The 17941-nt window shown below is 47.5% G+C and overlaps 9 protein-coding genes across 9 annotated transcripts; 4 read left to right on the forward strand and 5 right to left on the reverse strand.

Annotated features, from left to right (window-relative positions):
* Positions 1-34: 34 nt before the first annotated feature.
* On the forward strand, positions 35-965 carry K441DRAFT_683811 (uncharacterized protein; the record flags this gene model as incomplete). The annotated part of the gene is made up of 3 exons (XM_067651728.1): positions 35-119; positions 348-464; positions 562-965. The coding sequence occupies 3 exons, from the start codon at positions 35-37 to the stop codon at positions 963-965; spliced, it is 606 nt and encodes a 201-aa protein (XP_067509972.1).
* Positions 966-2365: 1400 nt separating this feature from the next.
* K441DRAFT_651399 (uncharacterized protein) lies at positions 2366-3365 on the forward strand. The gene has a single exon (XM_067647183.1). The coding sequence runs from the start codon at positions 2437-2439 to the stop codon at positions 3319-3321; it is 885 nt and encodes a 294-aa protein (XP_067509973.1). The 5' UTR covers positions 2366-2436; the 3' UTR covers positions 3322-3365.
* Positions 3366-4376: 1011 nt separating this feature from the next.
* K441DRAFT_651400 (DUF887-domain-containing protein) lies at positions 4377-6073 on the reverse strand. Its single transcript, XM_067647184.1, has 2 exons — positions 5454-6073; positions 4377-5388 (listed from the first exon to the last, which is right to left on the reverse strand). The coding sequence occupies exons 1-2, from the start codon at positions 5934-5936 to the stop codon at positions 4747-4749; spliced, it is 1125 nt and encodes a 374-aa protein (XP_067509974.1). The 5' UTR covers positions 5937-6073; the 3' UTR covers positions 4377-4746.
* A 644-nt stretch (positions 6074-6717) lies between these two features.
* K441DRAFT_651401 (uncharacterized protein) lies at positions 6718-7241 on the reverse strand. Its single transcript, XM_067647185.1, has one exon. It carries the CDS (start codon positions 7224-7226, stop codon positions 6801-6803), a length of 426 nt encoding a protein of 141 aa, XP_067509975.1. The 5' UTR covers positions 7227-7241; the 3' UTR covers positions 6718-6800.
* Positions 7242-8788: 1547 nt separating this feature from the next.
* On the reverse strand, positions 8789-9931 carry K441DRAFT_533698 (HET-domain-containing protein; the record flags this gene model as incomplete). Its single annotated transcript, XM_067642301.1, has 1 exon — positions 8789-9931. A coding segment is annotated over one exon (1143 nt), but the record flags the coding sequence as incomplete, so codon positions are not given.
* A 127-nt stretch (positions 9932-10058) lies between these two features.
* K441DRAFT_651404 (uncharacterized protein) lies at positions 10059-10536 on the reverse strand. The gene is made up of 2 exons (XM_067647186.1): positions 10298-10536; positions 10059-10239 (listed from the first exon to the last, which is right to left on the reverse strand). The coding sequence occupies exons 1-2, from the start codon at positions 10469-10471 to the stop codon at positions 10210-10212; spliced, it is 204 nt and encodes a 67-aa protein (XP_067509977.1). The 5' UTR covers positions 10472-10536; the 3' UTR covers positions 10059-10209.
* K441DRAFT_102836 (uncharacterized protein) lies at positions 10528-12144 on the reverse strand. Its single transcript, XM_067639915.1, has 2 exons — positions 10833-12144; positions 10528-10782 (listed from the first exon to the last, which is right to left on the reverse strand). Exon 1 carries the CDS (start codon positions 12034-12036, stop codon positions 10885-10887), a length of 1152 nt encoding a protein of 383 aa, XP_067509978.1. The 5' UTR covers positions 12037-12144; the 3' UTR covers positions 10528-10782; positions 10833-10884.
* A 97-nt stretch (positions 12145-12241) lies between these two features.
* K441DRAFT_651405 (seryl-tRNA synthetase) lies at positions 12242-14106 on the forward strand. The gene has a single exon (XM_067647187.1). It carries the CDS (start codon positions 12254-12256, stop codon positions 13793-13795), a length of 1542 nt encoding a protein of 513 aa, XP_067509979.1. The 5' UTR covers positions 12242-12253; the 3' UTR covers positions 13796-14106.
* Positions 14107-14131: 25 nt separating this feature from the next.
* Positions 14132-16637, forward strand: K441DRAFT_692306 (uncharacterized protein; the record flags this gene model as incomplete). Its single annotated transcript, XM_067652559.1, has 3 exons — positions 14132-14167; positions 14340-15182; positions 15255-16637. The coding sequence occupies 3 exons, from the start codon at positions 14132-14134 to the stop codon at positions 16269-16271; spliced, it is 1896 nt and encodes a 631-aa protein (XP_067509980.1). The 3' UTR covers positions 16272-16637.
* Between the last annotated feature and the right edge of the window lie 1304 nt (positions 16638-17941).

The following is a 17941-nucleotide window of genomic DNA, read 5'->3' on the forward strand; positions in this document are numbered from 1 at the left end:
GAAAACTGATGCTCGACATTGCAGCAATACAACAATGCCCTCGCCACCAGGTTCAATACGAAGGGTATGGTACAAATGGAAGATGCTAAGGCTCCCGTGGAGGAAGAGGTGGTTAATAGGTCAGTGAGACTTTTCGTAGGGCAATCCTCATGAAATCGGCATGTCATTTCGGGATAAATATAACCGCCTTACAGTTCTTTATGCCCGTGCATGAGCTCCTCTATTCTGGATACATCAATGCTATTCTGCATACTTGTTCCAATACGTTGTTTTGGGGTCAGGCTGTAACTGAACAATCTTGTTCTTGCCAATTCTTTCAGTACTCAACCTCTAACTTACCAAAGCAGGCTTTGATCTATCGGGAAATACATTTTGGGAGTTCAAAGATGCTATGAACTCCAATCGTCTTCGCCGCATAGCAAAATATAGCCGTCGAACACATTATGGAGATGTAAACGTTTCCCGTACGTACCGCTCCTCGATTAAACACCTAGCGAGCCGACCTCCAGAAGCATATACTATACACCGAGAAGAGGAGGAGCTGACATACTGCTTTAACAGCTCAGTGGATGCAATGGCTCCGTCATACGCGATTCGACCCTCCGTCCCTTGTCGAACAACAAGCTGATCAAATAAGACAAGAGCGAATGAAGATCTTAGCTGCAGTCGCAGACGAGCGATGGGCATCCAAGCCTTCTGTTCTCGACCCTCCTGAAAAACAACAGCCTATACAAATGCTCACCTCTCGAGACCCGGCAGGGAGCGTTGGACAGACGGCGCCGATATCTAGCAAGGGCGCGCCAAGTAACGTGAGCGGCCAGGCAGATATTGATAATACAATTAAAGGCAAACAGACCGGAAAGGACATCAAAGAATCACCATGGAAGAAGACTCCAAGAGGCGGACCGAGCGAAGACTGGCAGCCAGAATCATGGACACCTGCTCCTACGCAGAAAAGAGCTTGAGAAACTATTCCTAGTGGTCATTCCGCTGCTGCAAAGAACTGCGATACAATGCATCGCAAAAATTCTTGCAGCTAAATTTTAAGATTGGATCATAAAAGACTTTGTTCTAATACAGCATAAGATATTAAAATAAGGTAGGATGGTTAGCATCTCCTCTCACCGACATTACCAAGATATCTAAGTCTGATGTCACTTGTTTGTACGAGTACGTTTTAGATTTTTTGCTGTACGCCCTAAACTGCTCCGTTCCTCCTACTCTGAGAGCATACCTAGGCATTGTAAAGGCATCTCTTTGTAAGAGTATTGAATGAGAATATTTTATTGGTTCTTCGCCACAGGGTTGCAAATCAATCAACTCAACTCAACTGAGGCCTCGAGTTGGTTGAATTAAAAGCTTTGTAAGCAGGAAGCTCAATTGATTAAATTAATTAACTCAATATTAAGATCTTGGCAACTATTTTAACTGAATTCAACTGGTAGTAGTCAGCAGCCTACCTAGGTATCCCTTGCGTTGATATACCAAGAGAGCTGCTAATCCTCCTATGAGCCCAGCCAGTGTAGCGGTTTAAGGAGTAGGCAATATCATGCTCACGGTATGAGAGTTGGGTACTGAATAGGGGGTGGATGGTGGCCACGGTTTTGGCGTATAAGATTTGGCATTTTTAGGAGGTGTATACCTCTTTATCGTAGCATTAATTACTTTATATTACCTATAGGTAGTGCTCTAGCAGCTTCTTCTGCTGATAAATTACCCAAGAGCTATACTGTATGTGGCCAAGGCTAGTAGGGAGGGCGAGTGACCCGCTTAGGTTACCCGCTATTTCTGGACCCTATCCAACCACTTCAAACAGCGCCGGGTTGGTGGTATCCCCTAACCCGTCAACTTGGGCACGTAGGTTATCGATAAGAGCCCACCAATCAGATTAGTAGGATTTGGTAGCCGTGCTCAGGAATACAAAATTCGGGGAGTGGCCAAGGCTTCGAGGGTGGTTTTTTCGCCGTCTTATTTGGGGGAATCTTATATTGGGTCTTCTGAACAAGATCTGCATCGATTCTAGCGTGATTAGAAGGTGGTGGTGTATTTGATGGTTGAATTCTACGCGTTGTTCTGATTCTGGTGTTCGCGCACAGGCCTTCCCCTCTGCTCGCCCTGACGGGTCAAGGAATAACTTGCCATTGTCGCTATCCGAGCCTTTGCCTTAGCTTCGTATTTCTGCGTACAAATAAATTAAGATCCCGCTGTACTTAGCTTTATCTAAATAAAAATCTGCGTAAAACTCTCTCCTAACCGTGGATAGCTCCACAAAATTAACAGAATCTAGAATCGACTAGATTCGGAATGACTCAGAGGCTTCAACGATGGTAAAGCTAGCCAGTTCCTGTTCACACAAACCGCCCACCTACAATATTTTCTGTTCAAGCAAATACACTTCTTTTCCGAAGTTTACCAACACTCTATTCAGATCTCACAATGGACTCAAACGTTCTCGACGTACTTGAGGATATGGCTCTTGCTGTTTGTAGCTCTGACAACTTAAGCGAGCAGGCCGTTCAAAAATGGACAGCATTGGGCTATACACGCGCTGAAGGAGAAGCTGCCCTCGTCAACATCAACCGGACGAAGAAACTCAGCCAGAGATTCACACCATCCGAACTCCGACAGACCGTCTACATGNTCCTTGCCTACCCTCTGGATACCGCTGCAAAGGTCCAAGAGGCCGCAGCCTTAGACTACGTGCCAGAGATCAAGGAGGGCAAGTCCGAGGAGACGGGAAAAGGGGTACCGATGTGCCGTGTTGGGTTAAGGGGGAGATGTGCTATTGAAGATTGGATTGCTCAGCAGAGGCTATCGGCATCCTTCTTTTTTATTAATGTGAATAGGGCCATTAAGGAGTTTGATGCTTGTGGTCCTTGGCCTAGGCTCGGAATAAGCAGTGCCACGCTGCCACAGTACCGACCGTTGAGAGACTCTCAAGAGGTGTTTCGGCCGGGCCAGGATGAGTATCCGGTGTGGTATTTTTTCTATGGCGTGCTTGCTGATCCGGAAGACAACTATTATATCCTCCGACAGGTACTGGGCCTCTCGCTCGAAGACAAGATAGAATTAAGGGATGCTTGGATTCGGGGAGGGAAGGTAAAGAGGTGGGGAGAGTATAAGGCGCTCGTTGATAGTGGAAATATGGATGTGGTGAAGGGCAAAGCGTATTTAGTGAAGACCAGGTGGGAAGAGGAGGACTTGATGCTGTATGAGACGTCTGCGTATGACGTTGTGAGGTGTAAGATTTTCTTTGAGGGAATAACCAAGGAAGCTGATGGGTGTGTGTTTAGGATTGGAGAGGGAGTTGCGGTTAGGTAGGATAAAAGGAGCTGTAGGTATTTGGTAGAAAATGTCAACGGGAATGACCTTTTAAGATCCTCCACGCCTCCATCTATCTATACCTCTACGTCTCTATGCCTTCATGCCTCTACGCCTCCATGCTCACACGCGGGCATGCACGCCTACACACCTCCATGCCTTCCATACCTCCACGCCTTCACGCTCACATTTCGGCATAGTCTAGAGGTGGTGGTAGTAGAGGTTAGGAGGCGGTGGCAAGGTCTGGAGGGAGGCGAGCAAGGCGAGGCGCGAGAGGGACACGGCGGTATCAGGTGAACGTGTAGACGTGCGGTTATGGAGGTATGGAAGCGTTTATGCCGACATATAGACGTGCAGGCATGGAGGTCTGCAGGTCTGTCATGGTAAGGCTATGTAACGCACCCGCATCGGCGAGGATCAAAATCAAAGTTTAATGGGAAATTGGTCCTGGGTATCTCTGGAAACTGACATGTCATTCGCAGAGCATAGGGGCTCGAACATCGAACTTGAATAAGAGTGCTCCCTTCCCAGTGATTTTCATCTAATTTGCACACATATCTCAATGTAATGATGATGGGGCCCGGTATGGTGTAGGACGAATTGTTTTGGCACACATCCACTCACTTCAATAGCCAATTTCTCAAGAGATTGTAGAGATCGCACCCGGAAGTAGCTGAAGCTTTGAGGACTGGTAAGTATGGAAGGTATCAACTAGTGTGTACTGTAGAGGGGGAGATTCTGGCAATAGGCCTTTTGATGCCCCGGAAGGCTCTCCAGCCTTTAACAATTTCAGGCTCATCTTCTGTTGTGCAATTGAGATCTAACGTAATCTCGCCATTCTCGAGCATTTCTGTGCTAGCCGGGAAACGATGTTCGGCCGCGATAACTTGGCAACGTTGGCATAGTTTCGCCACGCCACCGTTTATTTCAGAGACCGGTGCGATGTTTGGCGATTCCTCGAGATATGGGTCGACGAAGTTCGTCGTAAGAACGTTTTGCACTGCTGAATGATAAATGTAGCCTTTTGACGTAAATTAATTAATCAAAACATATTGAGCGCTTCATGTCGAGTAACTAGCTCAACTTGTAGGCTGAGATGGAGTGCAAGGCGAAGAGAGAATCAACTAATCAACAGAAAGATGACAAGGAACCTACCAAGATACTGTATCGGTTACGCCACGCTGTGCAACCTCATGGCTCTAGACCCGCGTTGGAAATATCTTACAATTCTCACCAAACCGGCTAACCTACGAATATGCAGAGCAAGTGAAGACCAGACAAGAAGAGCCAAATGCAAGAGAAACCCGCAGAGACCTTCGTAATGCCATACTCTAAGAAACCTAAATGCACGTTCCCAGCTCGTAAAGAATAAAGAGCGCCTTCTTCTATCTAGTGTCTCCCATGAACCCTTCTAAAACGCCTTCATCAACCCCGCCTCCGACTCCTCACTTCTCTCTTCTCAACCTCCACCGTTGTCCTTCCATCCGCATATATTTCCCTGGCGATCTGGGTCGCGTCGGACCCCACCACGCCTGTCGATTTGACAGTAACTCCATCAACATCCGCATCGACATCCGTATCGACGTCAATACCCTCAACCAGCACCTTTTCCTTATGCTTTGTCTTCTCCGTGCCCTTGGTGCCTAGAGGTGGATCAAACCGCTTCCGCACCGTCTCGATCATCTTGGCAAACCAGAACCAGTTCAAGCTATTCAGCACAATATTCGCGCCTAAATAGCTGAACCCCAGCCACGCAGGCACCACCCTATTATCCGCAAAACGCATGACCTCGCTCTTAGCCTCTCCCGTGTTTGGAGTAGCTCTGCTATTTGTAACGCTCGCGCCGTGCTGCATAGCGTGGAAGATGTCTGTGAAAACTCGTATGGATTGGTAGGAGCCCCAAACAAGGCGGCAGGAGAAGAAGGTGAAGAGGAGCATGATGCCATTGTAGAGCTGGATTTTGGAGCCAGTAAGGTTGAGCTTGTCGCAAAACCAATGAATATTGAGGAAGGGAGAGGAGAGCTCGTAGAGGATGAAGGTCGGGCCGTAGAAATTCAGGAAGGGTCGCTGTGAATCAAGGACTCGGATTAGCAGAGAACGTCTCGTCAAAGGAGGCTTTGGGATAGACGTACGAACCCAAGAGAGAATACAAAGAGAGCGCTGACGGCATGGGCCAGCATCCCTACGCCGAAGATGTTTACATTGGCGAGCGTGACAAACAGATCCCAGAGGAAATAGCCTCCTGCGAATCCTTGGACCAGCCCTAAAGCTCCTGTGTATCCCCACACCTTCTCCTCCCAGTCCATAGCCCCTCGCTCCTCATCTTTCCACATCACCCATAGCGCTAGGGTATTTATCAGTGTCGACTGGACAAACGACACAATATGGACGTCCCAGTTTAATTTTGCGCGGGCATTAAATTTCGGATATATAGTGGGGAAGAGGCGAATGGATATCGGCGGAGCAATGTATTTTTGAACGACGGTATAAAAAACGAAGGCGAATAGTAGCTCGTGGACATGTAGAGGGAGTGTCGGGAGGGAGAAATAATCCGCAAAGCGTTGCGTGACCTTGGCAAGGGCCGGTGGGGCAGCGACAGGGAATGGATCCAGCATGTTGGCGAATCTGCAGGGTCCAAATGAAGGTCAAGAAACGGTACCTATGAGAATCCTGTGGGGAAGGGCATGTTTAAAGGGACAGAGTATGTACAGGCAGGTATTAAATAATGGAAAGGTGCGACGCAGCATCGTCAGGCGCCATCAGTCAGCACTTGAAACCAGAGGTTGCCTGCCACATATGCACGCCTCTCTATGGCTGTCAACAAATCTGATTGTTGGGACGCCAAGACTCGCTCGTCACAAGATATAAACCTGTAGGGAGGTAATTTATATATCAAAACTCGCCCGTCACTTGTCAAAGTCAGGAGTACATGTCACTTGCAACACTGATTTCCCGTTTTGTATGTGCGGTGCATGTCGGAACCCTTCACCTATTCACATCCGGCATCCATTTTCATACATAAGCTCGGAATAATTATACCACATCCCTTTAATTTGCATACGCGTACCCCGTTCCACTTAGAGTGTCTGTTCTTTAGCTTGCCCTACTCTTGGAACTTGGGTGGACTGCCGTCCACTTGAAAGATCCTACAGAATCTATTTGATCCTTTTCATCTAAAAGAAGTAGAGCCTCATACTGCTTATTTCAGTAAACAAAAAGCGTGTACGACAATTTATCATTCCACATCCAGTTTTCAAGTTCTGGTTTTGGAGGGTCCAAATCCTCCAATATCTGAGCGATCGGTGTTCCACATTGCCACAATGTCCACCAGAAGTAGGATTGCCGGGAAAAGTCTCCAAGGCTTGTTCATCTCGTTTGTGAGTAAATAGATAATAAGTAAAACCACTGGCTGCTGCCCATGCCATTTCTTTTCCTTAGCCACTAGGGGAAGTGGGGATGGGGTCAAGCATTCACCACATCTAAGCCCAGAATCTACCTGGTGGACGGAATGCCCGGTTATAGAAAGCGCAATCAACGATGTAACAGCAGAGCATCTGCATTTCTGGACCGAGGTCTTCGAAGCGAGAGCAGACTCCGAATTTTGTATCGTGAATAGCGCAGGCTCCAGGGTAAGCCCATTGATCCTCGCTCTCGAAAATTATAATGATTAGGGAAATGGTGGCTGCCATAGCCCCTGAAATGGCAACATAACAGTTCCAAACGTCTAATAATAACCATGCTTCCTCGATGACTGTGAACCGCCGAATTACAAGATAAATCGTTCCAACTGATTGGTCAAGCATAGCTAAGGTAGAGACCGCTCGACCGACATGCCATATCCAAATAATCCAGGCCTTCGTTCCAGGAGACGTCCCACATTTGACAACAAGATCCTCATGGCACATTTTCAGTGGGCGAATATCTAGGGAGCTCTCAAATGCATCTCCTGGAGCTTCAGGAGTAAGTGATGGCTCGGGAGTAACTGGGATACGGCAGCCGGTAAGCTGTAGAACCGAGAATCGAAAGGTATTTGGTTCATGTCGATTCCTGAAAAGGCTTGCCAAAAGATCAAAGATTGGAGCATGTGGTTCTAGTGTAGATAGCAAACGCCTATACATGAAACTCCGGCTGCGAGTAGGCCTTCTTTGAAAGACTAAATTTGTTAGCGCCAAGAATGCAAGTCGAATAGCGAGCGTCCTGATAAAAACCAAGGTTATCGTCCGCTCATTGGAGGTAATAGCTTAACTCGCCTGTGAAGTATTAGGCACCGTATAAAAAGCACACTACTTTGTCGTTGTGAAATAATTAAACCTCACCATCTGAGCAAAAGCTGAAGCCGTAGTGCTATGGTTGTTTGGAGGTGTGGCTTAGACTATTTACTTTAATTGGATCGAGCATGAACGGCAAAAATACTGTGCGATGATAGAGGATTGCTCCGAAGTAAGGAGTACTAAGAAGCATTTGGAAGAAAGATAAGCCACTAGAACTGTTGGATCCCTCCTCGAATCGAGGCTATGTTGATGGGTGTGATACCTAGGGGCAATGCTGGATGAGGAACGCGCTAAACAGTATATGGAAGATTGCGCATGGTGCATCCGTCATTGAAACGGCCTTGGAGATAACGATAGACGTATAGACTCTTGTATAATATTTTACAAATAGTAAAAACAGGACATCCTCTCATGCAACCAGCTTACTGTATATTAAACTCTTGAAAATGCTCCACCCCTTCCATCATCTCACCATCCATCATGCCGTGGATATAGCATTCTCCAACAAGGAGGTATGTCTGTGTAGAAGTACCTCTGATTCCCACTTCCGCGTTCTGACGAAGCAGGAAAGGCACTCGGGCACCTTTAAAAATGCAAATCATTCTCCTGGCATAGCATGCTCCGGAACAAGTCCAATAAAACCCTGGCGAGTTACACAAAAACGTTTGTGCAAAGCTACTCGGCCTGAATGTCGAAGCCAAACGGACATCGCAATCTGTTTTTCGCCGCTGTGCTAATTCTTCCCGAGGTACTGGACTGTTATCGTTCTGTATTAGACTTTCATTTTCTGATTCCGCGACCCTCTCAAGAATATGCATAGTTTCCTTGCGTAGCGTCATATTTTCTTGGTAGTATTTGCCATACTCTGGTGGTGCAGGCCTTGTATGATCTATAATACCTCCTACCAATGTTCTCCACAGCGCCTCGGAGAGCGGTTTGCCATCTGTATAAGGATTATTCGCGCTTTCGGTGGCTAATATGCGAGCCTCTTCGTACCATAGATACTCTCTGATAAAATTTCGCGCACTTTCTGCGTGTGTGGATCTTACCAATGCAGGATTTGCAAGCACTGATCCAGTTTCTTTAAGTTCGTCGGCATGCATGCCCGCCACGGTGAGGATATTCTGGACGGCGCTGATGCTGATACTCTGCTCAGACTTATCGGCAGCATTGTATCCGGCGCTGAGAGGTGCGTGTACTCTGGGGCTCCAATCTGGTACCCAAGACGGTAGTCCTTCTACGCTTCTGGCGCTGCCGATTCCAGCAGCACCTAAAATACGCAAAGGATCGGACTCAGAAAGAAGGTATCGAGCGGTTTCGTTATATACTTGTTGAACTGTCTTGGAGTAGTCCGGAATCAGCGCGGCGTTGTCAGCATCTTTACAAATTCCACGTAACGCATAGACTTTGTCCCTCGGATTGGTAGCCCCACACATCATGGTCGCAAAGAGGATGTCGCGGAGACGAAGCCGCCCGCCCTTTTGAATAAATTCCTTTGCCTCTGATAAAACTATCGCGTTGCCAACTTTTGTCCAGTCCGCTTGATCAACACAATTTTTCCAAACGATGGTTAGGAGTGGGTCCATGCCGGGGAGTCCGAAGGCGCGCATACATGCTTTAAGCTCACTCCAGTCGAGATAATGTCCACCAACGAGGATGTGAACGTCGTTAGCAACGGCGGCCTCTTGAATTATCCAAACCCTATTGAACCAAGGGTGATCCAGTAACTTGATTACAGCTAGTCGTTGCTGATTACGGTTCTCAGCCTTGAATTTTTCATGTAGCTCTTCGACAGAGATATTGTGCATGTTAATCATCCATCGGAGATCCCTCAAGAATTTGATCCCTAAATGAGCATCATCCAAGGGCCCTAGCCATACCAGAACTCGCACTGCATTATGGTATATATCTCGCATAAGCTGTATTTGTTCGCTCTTCTCTTCGTCATCCTGCTGATTTGTGCAAAGAGAATCAATCCAAAGCCACTTTGTTGTCCAAACGGACCTCCGTCCTTGCAATATTTCATGAACAACCGAAGAGACGGCGCATCGAGCTCCCGAAAGGAGTATTTCGTGCGTTTTCTCGCTAGAACCCCAGGTATATGAGATCGCACCGCAAGCAGGGGGATGATCAAGCGATACGACAATTATTTCGCACCAGACCTCATCTAGAGATTTTTGTCGTGGTAGCTTCAAGAGCCTTATTTGCCGAGATTTGGTGATTTTCTCGTATTTGAATTCCTGACTTCCTATGCTGCTCTCTAGACCAGCATTTATATTGCTTAGACGCTTTTCTGCAAGTATCCATTCAGCTGCCGACTTTAGCAGTTGCCGCAACATCATGTAGGAGTTGTGAAGCAGACTTTTCTTGTACTCCACAACCAGTGTGTCCAACCTTCTCCAGTGAAAGATCAAACGCCCGAGTCTTGCTTTTAAAGAGCTTTCTGGAATGCAGGCCCAAAAAACTTGCCATACGGAATTCATCACGACCGCCATAAACATAGTAAAACACACAACGAAAATGAGAGGAATTATTGTCTTCGTGAGTACTAGGGCATACGAAAATATCATTTTAGTATCGTTGAGGACCGTGATCGATGCGAGATAGGAGTATGCCGTTACTCCTTTTTCTGCGAATTGGAGAGGATCTAGATAATTTGGTCTGTCAGTGGTATGGGAATAAAGGTACTTAAGGGCTGCAGTGACCTGAAATATGAAACGTATGGGCACTGGACCACGAACTGATAACCTGAAGAAACAATCCAGGAGTCCCCAAGAAATGCCGATAAAGACCGAGAAGAGTACATCGGCAATATACTTAGAGCCTTTGTCGGTAAATGCCTTGGGTTTCGTCCACTTGCTGAGATCGGATATGAACATGCTGGGTGATCTTTGGTTGTGGTGAAGTTAATTTGATAGATTCTTTACTGCTGAATCGCACCGCGTTGTACCTCTCTTACTGCGAAGAGGAAAGGAGGGCGGGGGGGAAGTGTCGCTTGCGTGGGTGCCAAGAGCCGAGAATACGCGTGAGAGCAAATTTGGAAAGTACTAGTATCTGTTGCAAAGGCTCCTGCACAGAAAGTGCAGACTTTTAGAAAAAATATAGTAAATAATACAGAAAACTTGGAATTAGCCGCACACCTTCCAAGAGTGTAACGCTGAAAGCTTTGACTTTGCCAATGTAAGACGCACTACGAGAAAGGTTATCAAATAAATCGTCTAACTATGGAAGAATTCATACCTAAGGGGACAAGACACGTTCATAATTAATATCTCTAGGGACGAGAAGGGCTTCAAGCAATAACAGAGCCCTCATCTAAAACGATGTTATGCTTGAACCAACAATCCCCACAGAGATCATCATGTAGGTATTCCGCATATGCCTCCAAGAACAGTGCTCCTACAAACGATGTCCTCTCAATTTTGTCGAGAAGAGAATAGAAATCTTGCAAGGTGCTATATATTTTACTTTGACGTTCTCGAGATGCACCTTCGCACTTCCTTTCAGTCCGCTGAGTTTCCACCACTACACAATCATGGTTTCTCGAAAAATCAAAAGTCGCCTCTTTAGTAGTGGGTAAAGGGGTCATTGGTGTATTTAATGGCTCTTTTTCTTGTGCAAACATAGGCGATGATGAAGGTGGAGTTGGAAGAAGAGAAGGACTGATGTTCTCCAGATCATGGGACGCGATACCATGTGATTTCTCCGAGATACGCCTCGGTGTTGATGAAGGAGTATTGACATCTCTTCCTTTGAAGCATTGATCCTTAGGCAAGAGATCGACAATTTCTCCAAGGCCACCGCGATGGCTTCCTAGGAGTTCGTCAGGCTCACTAGGCAGATAATCAACCATATCCACCCACGCTCGCCAAGAACCTTCTGTCAGGGAGGTGGCTTTTTCCACAAGCTTCATTGCGGCAACCACTTCAAACTGATTATCATAGGGGTACCACTTATTGGCCCTGCTATTTTTCCCACCAGGGACTTGGTCCGGATCCTCCATAGTAGGTTCAAGAATTCCCAATTGGTAATTTACTTCCCAATTTAACTCCTCATTCTGGTTTCTTTCAAGGGTGGAAATAGTATCATCTTCCCATGAAAGTCGTTCTGCGACGAGGAAAAGTTTGTGTGCATGTGGAGATGGTGTCCCTCGATCTTTCCTGCATTGCGGGCATCGAAATTGGTGGCTGATATTTGGGTCGGGTCGGTTATGAAGAGTATGCCATGAACCATAGGTAAGAAGAGTAAGTGGGTAGGGAACCGAATGAAAATTCCTGCCCACACCGCAGTCTGGGTGATTCCGATGCTTGACAATCGGTTTCCACGGCTTGTGAACGTGTTTTCGAGAGGAAACGGGGGTATCAGAGATAATCCGACGGGCGGCTTTTGCAGGTGGAGGCAGTGGATCCCAATCAGCGCAGCGTTTGGATGTACCGGAGGGCATGTTTTACTGAGTCGAAGGAATGAAGAGAGGATTGATGATGGTCGCATAGGTAGTTACGCGCCAAACGTGTGGCGACGCGTGCAGCAGGGGTCCCAGGGCATCGGGTGGATTGACTTGGCAAAGCTTGTCGCTATGAAAGTTCCGGAACTCATCATACATTGCAAATACCTTCACCTTGCACTCGCAACCCTTTCTTAGGAAGACTAACTGGGTTACAATGAAACCCCACACTGGATCGTTCTTCAATTGCTCGTCTTGTCGGCTACGGGTCCTACGGGTCGCTGACCTCGGACCTGTCAAAACCCCATACCGAAGAAATTATATCAGACCATCGTCAGCTCCCAAGCCAGTAATCGATATCAAACATATCCGGCAGAACCCAGGCCTCTACTCCCAAAACTGTGTCGATCGCAACTACAAAGCCCAAAGTAAAGCACCATGGAAGATCATTGAGCTGTTCGATCAACGGCAAGCTCTCCAGCGCAGCGCCAGGGGTCTTCGAGAACGGAACAACGCGCTACGGCGAAAGTTAGCAAATGCAGCATCGCGAAGTGGCGATGCGGAAGGCGACATACAGCCTACTATGGATAAAACGACAATGCTTAGCGAGGCTAAAGTGTTGAAAGCCGAGCTCAATGTCATCGAGCAACAGGAGGCGGCACTAGAGGAAGAGATGGAGAACTTGGCGCAGGATCTGCCGAATCTCAGCAGCACACATACTCCAGTCGGTGATACACCTGAAATCGTCGGCTACATTAACGAACACCCAGAACCAGAACCGGACTCGTCGGACCGTGTCTGGCGATCACACGTACACATAGGGTCGGAGCTCGGTTTACTTGATTTTGCAGGTGCAGCTTCTACATCTGGATGGGGTTGGTACTATTTGTTGAATGAGGGAGCAATGCTCGAGCAAGCTCTAGTACAGTATGCGCTAAGCGTTGCAAGAAAGAGAGGCTGGATGACCGTGTCACCGCCTTCTATAGTCTATTCCCACATATCAGCTGCTTGTGGGTTTCAGCCCCGGGATCGAAATGGCGAGCAGCAAATATATACACTAGAACAGGCGGAGAAGGACAAATCGAAGCCATCCCTCGCCTTGGCTGGAACTGCAGAAATACCCCTTGCTGGAATGAAGGCCAATCAAATCATAGAAGATGTCGAATTACCGTTGAAGGCTGTTGGGGTAAGCAGATGTTACCGTGCGGAAGCTGGAGCACGTGGTGTGGATACGAAAGGACTATACCGAGTCCACGAATTCACCAAAGTAGAGATGTTTGCGTGGATATTGCCTGATCATTCTGAATACGGGGGTTTCGCTGCCTCTAGTGCTCACAATTCCGAAAGTCTGTTCGAAGAGATGCTGTCAATCCAGTCCGAAATACTTCAATCACTGGGCCTACACTGCCGCATTCTCGAAATGCCTACTACGGATCTTGGAGCAAGCGCTACAAGAAAACGCGATATCGAAGCATATTTCCCATCACGCTATGAGAAAGATGAGGGATGGGGTGAGGTCACTTCAACCTCGGTGTGTACAGACTACCAGAGCCGCAGACTCCACACGAGAGCCCGCCTTGAGAAGGCTGGTCGTAGGTTGGAATTTCCGTACACTCTGAATGGAACAGCGCTTGCTGTACCGAGAGTGCTAGCTGCTATTTTGGAGAATCATTGGAATGAGGACGAACTGTCGGTCACAATTCCACAGGTTCTGCGACTATGGATGGGAGGAATGGAGAAAATCCAGAGAAAGAAATAAGCCTGGATATTCTCTAGAAAGAAAAAAAGATTCGGTCTTAATAATTTTTTCAATGCGTAATGTCTTGGGATTCTCATGAGATCTCCATTAGATATAAACCTGCTTCAAGTCTAATGGTTGGGCTTGTCCTGAGATATGCAGTCGGTCTATGCTCGCCAACCGTTCTCTAGCGAACCTCAGACTGGTATCGTGTTACACGCACTGCAAAGCCCTGTTATTGGATATTGGATGAGTTAGGCCTCAAATCTGGAGGGACATAAGGATGCTATTTGTAGCCATACATAGCAGGCTTTCCTAGCGAGGCTCACGGCTTGCCCACCCTTTTTTTGAACCTGCATGTATGCGCGAATGACCGCCAATCCCCATGACCGTGTAGGGCGTGAAGTTATTCGCCATCGCCGGCTGATTTTGAGCTTGGCGCGGCTACACGCGGCCATTGGCCACGGCTAGACCCAACCAGCAACCATCATAAGCGCGACCAAGCTGCAAGCTGCGGAGGGCAACGGGCAACGAGGGAACCCACATCTTCTGCCTCTTTGCGCAGACCTTGAAACACTTGAAACACTCTCTCCCGTCCCTCGACCTCAAAGTCGACCCGCAGCGAGTTAATCGATACGAGGCCGCTTTTAGTCTCTTCGTTGCTGCGGGGTGCGATACGGGTCTGAGTCGGGCGAACCCAGCTCCCAACATCCCAGTTAACGGTCCTGCAGAACAGCTGCAGGTCGACCTTCGAACAACACAGCACGCAGCACGCTGTTGTCCTGTCGACGCGCCCTCCTTCAATCCTCCCACCGCGAAAATTAGCCATTCGAAAAAGGGCTCTCTGCGCGCGAGAACGCAGGCTTGCTCGAATCGCACCGCCGGTTATCTACCATTGCTCGCTGTGACTCCGTCAACGCATCAACGCATCAACACATCCGCAATCATTCAATCTTCTGCGGAGGCTCGAATGGTTTCCTACCCCGATTCGGGGGGCGCAGAGCGTTCTCTTGCGATCCGTCGTCCGCCATCAGTCGCTTCATCTCGCGCTTCAACAGTCCGACGACATCGTCCGCACCGATCGCACTTTGGCGGATCTTCGTACCAGCCTCAAAACGAGTTTCCTGTATTCACGCACACAGGCGACGTCGAGATTGTCATTGCATCGGGGAGGAAGGAACAACGCTACCTACTGCACAGGCTGATATTAGCGCAATGTTCGGGGTTCTTTGAGGCAGGAACGAGCGAAGAGTGGTCGAGGGCGCAAGCAGAAAGTGCTGGGCAGAGCCAAAGTCCGCCTACCCTAGGCAGAATATCAGAAAGTGGAAGCCAGCTGCATAATAAAAGGTGGCGATATGAGCTAGACTGGGGCCAGGGCGAGGAAGAAATTCCAATGTTGATTCAGAAAGTGAGTATGCGCTTTGTTTTCTTGCAGATTTTAGAGAGGTTTGCCCCAGACCGAAGATCTAACTGTTTTCAGGAAGCAACCACGTTGTTTGGTGGTGACGCTGGGCAAGGACCTCCACCGGTGCGTAACAAGCCAGCAACACCACAAACAGGTTTCTTCCGTTCCATGGCAAACTTCTCGGCATTGAATATTCCCCAAACATCCCAAGACCCTTTGGACGACATCTTTCGAGACTACGATAACCTGTTCCGCGTCTTCTATAATTACCCACCCGCTCTAGATCCCATAAATATTGCCAACGCCTACGTGGAATGTAAGAGTTTGCTACAGCTTGCTGATATGTACGATGCGCTAGAGGTGATAGGACCGCGTGTAGATCATCACCTTTTACGATTTCAAGGCCGTCTGTTCAAGCAGATCGCAAAGTACCCTCCAAGCTATCTGAAGCTTGGTTTTCTAGCGCGCAGCAAAGTTATCTTCTCTGAAGCTCTTATCCATGTCGTTGGGCAATGGCCTGCTGGGGTCAATCAACTTCGTGGTCAAACCCCTGAATCGGTCATGGAGCTTATCGAAGACAAAGTTGACGAGCTTGAAGAGCTGAAGTCGAAGATCGAAGGCAAACTCTTCCGCCTCACATTGACCACGTCGCGAGGCGAGCGCGTCACACCCAGCAACAACTGGCTCGACTGGATGGCAATGTCCTTGTTTAGACAGTGGCTTGCAGAAAACACCACTCCGCCTCCAGCGCCAATCTTGAAAAGTCCGGCGAGGAACAGCACTGGAGCACCTCCGCCACCTCCACCTATGACGATGAACACAGGCCGGATTTTCCGGCTGCTGGGTACCGGTGGCTCTTCGTATTTGCAGCATGATGAGCTCAAGCGGTTTTTAAGAATAAATCCGGAGAACTACACCAGAGACAATCTTAGGCGGTTTGAGAGACGTATGGACGAGCTTAAAAACTTAGCGCGAGATGTAGTTAAGCCGCTCATGCGTAACTTTCTTGAACTCGATTTGGGGAGCGGGGGCGGATTGCCGTATTTAACTTGCACGAAGATCGATGAGCGCGATTTCCCTTGGGAAGAATAAGTTTGTAGGGATCAGATTGCATTTGGAGTTGGGCTTTGGTTGTTTGGTAATGGCATTTCCAGAGACGGTGTCGGTGTTGATGTTGGATATGATGAGCGTTCGCACTGCACCTGATACCCTTGAATGTTGTTTGATGTATGCTAATTCTGTGGAGGAGATTGGATTCTCAATTCTCACTTTACGAATATCATGTGAGGTAGGACTTTGTGGTTTACATTTGGAAATCATGGCAAGATTGGATACGCATGCTGGTCGTGCTCCAGGAGAGATGGACTTACGACGCTTTATATGAATGAGAATAATTGTCGCAAGACAGGAAATTTTGTCAGCTACTGTGTCTGTTGATAGTAAATGAGAATATCTTACCAATTCCTCTGATACCCCATCATTTGCGGGTTCGTCTCTATGTAGAGGAATTGAAGCGGCCCTCAGACCCCTAATCAGTTCAACGCTGACTTTCGTTCTGCTTTTTAGGGCTTCATCTCCCTACCATCGGATTAAGTATCGTCTCGGAAGGCGACTGTACGCCTAGCATGGATATTACTCCTGCACAGTGACGGTAGCTCTATCAAATCAGGACTAAACTCCGGTACAGAATGCCTGACATACGGTGGGATATATAGCATACGATCTTAGACGCCATTCAGATTTGGCCCACTAGGTTCATTATCACTTTCAATATAGGAGTATCACTTTCATGGCTACGTCGTCAAGGGGAATACATTGGCACAGAATGAAAGGAAAGCGCTTAAAAATCGAACACATGGCGGCGAGTGTATCTTTAAACCCATATCGACCTAGCAGATGTGAAACTAAGCTGGTGTCTAGAGTCTAATTTACCCATGTAGCACGGAATACAGTAGCCTGTAATCAACTACGCAATTTAGGAGGGCCCATTGCTCAAGCGAGGTCTCACCTCCAGACACTAACCTCCCACCAAGCCTCAGACAGAACACTCTCAAGGTGAAGCAGAGTTGTGCTGTAATTCCATTTTTGTAATGCGTATTTTTGATACTGCTAGTCTCTTCCGTCTAAAATAGCTCAAGAATATCCACAACCTATCCAAATTGCTCCAATCCGATCATTGGTTACATGGCTATCTGATTAGCAGCTTCCATGACTACTCTTAGGCTAACGCTGTAGGTCTGCATCTTATTGAGCTTTGTAGATTGGGCGATGATATACCCCATTTCTGGCGGTCTTACCTTTCCCCTTGAGCTGTATCTCAATTTTTTTGGGACAGACTCTCTCTTAGTTAAACCTCTGTTAAGATATTTTGAATTTTGACGGTAGAAATTATGGAGGAAGGCCGGCTAGTACTATGTTCAAGACAAGATGCTTGCCCTTGGACCCTATTTCTTTTATTCTATCTGGAAGCAAATAGTTTAAGCAGCGGAACACATCCGCACTACAGGCAGGACCACTTATGATGAGCGTGAAAGTACTGATTAACTATATCATAGGAGGCCTTTATTACATTAATAAAAGACCCTTTTCCAGTGCATAGCCATCCAGATCTACACTGTGGAAGAGTCATAATTCCTATTGGATAGCGGGAAGATATCTCGGCTTGTGACATATGGAAGGTATCCTCTCGTTAAACACTAAAGCTACGGTGCTCACCCATGGTGTACATAATTACTTACACAAACGACTAAAACTGTCAGCCT

This window comes from Cenococcum geophilum (genome assembly GCF_001692895.1).
Source record: "Cenococcum geophilum 1.58 unplaced genomic scaffold K441scaffold_2, whole genome shotgun sequence".
NCBI lineage: Eukaryota > Fungi > Ascomycota > Dothideomycetes > Gloniales > Gloniaceae > Cenococcum > Cenococcum geophilum.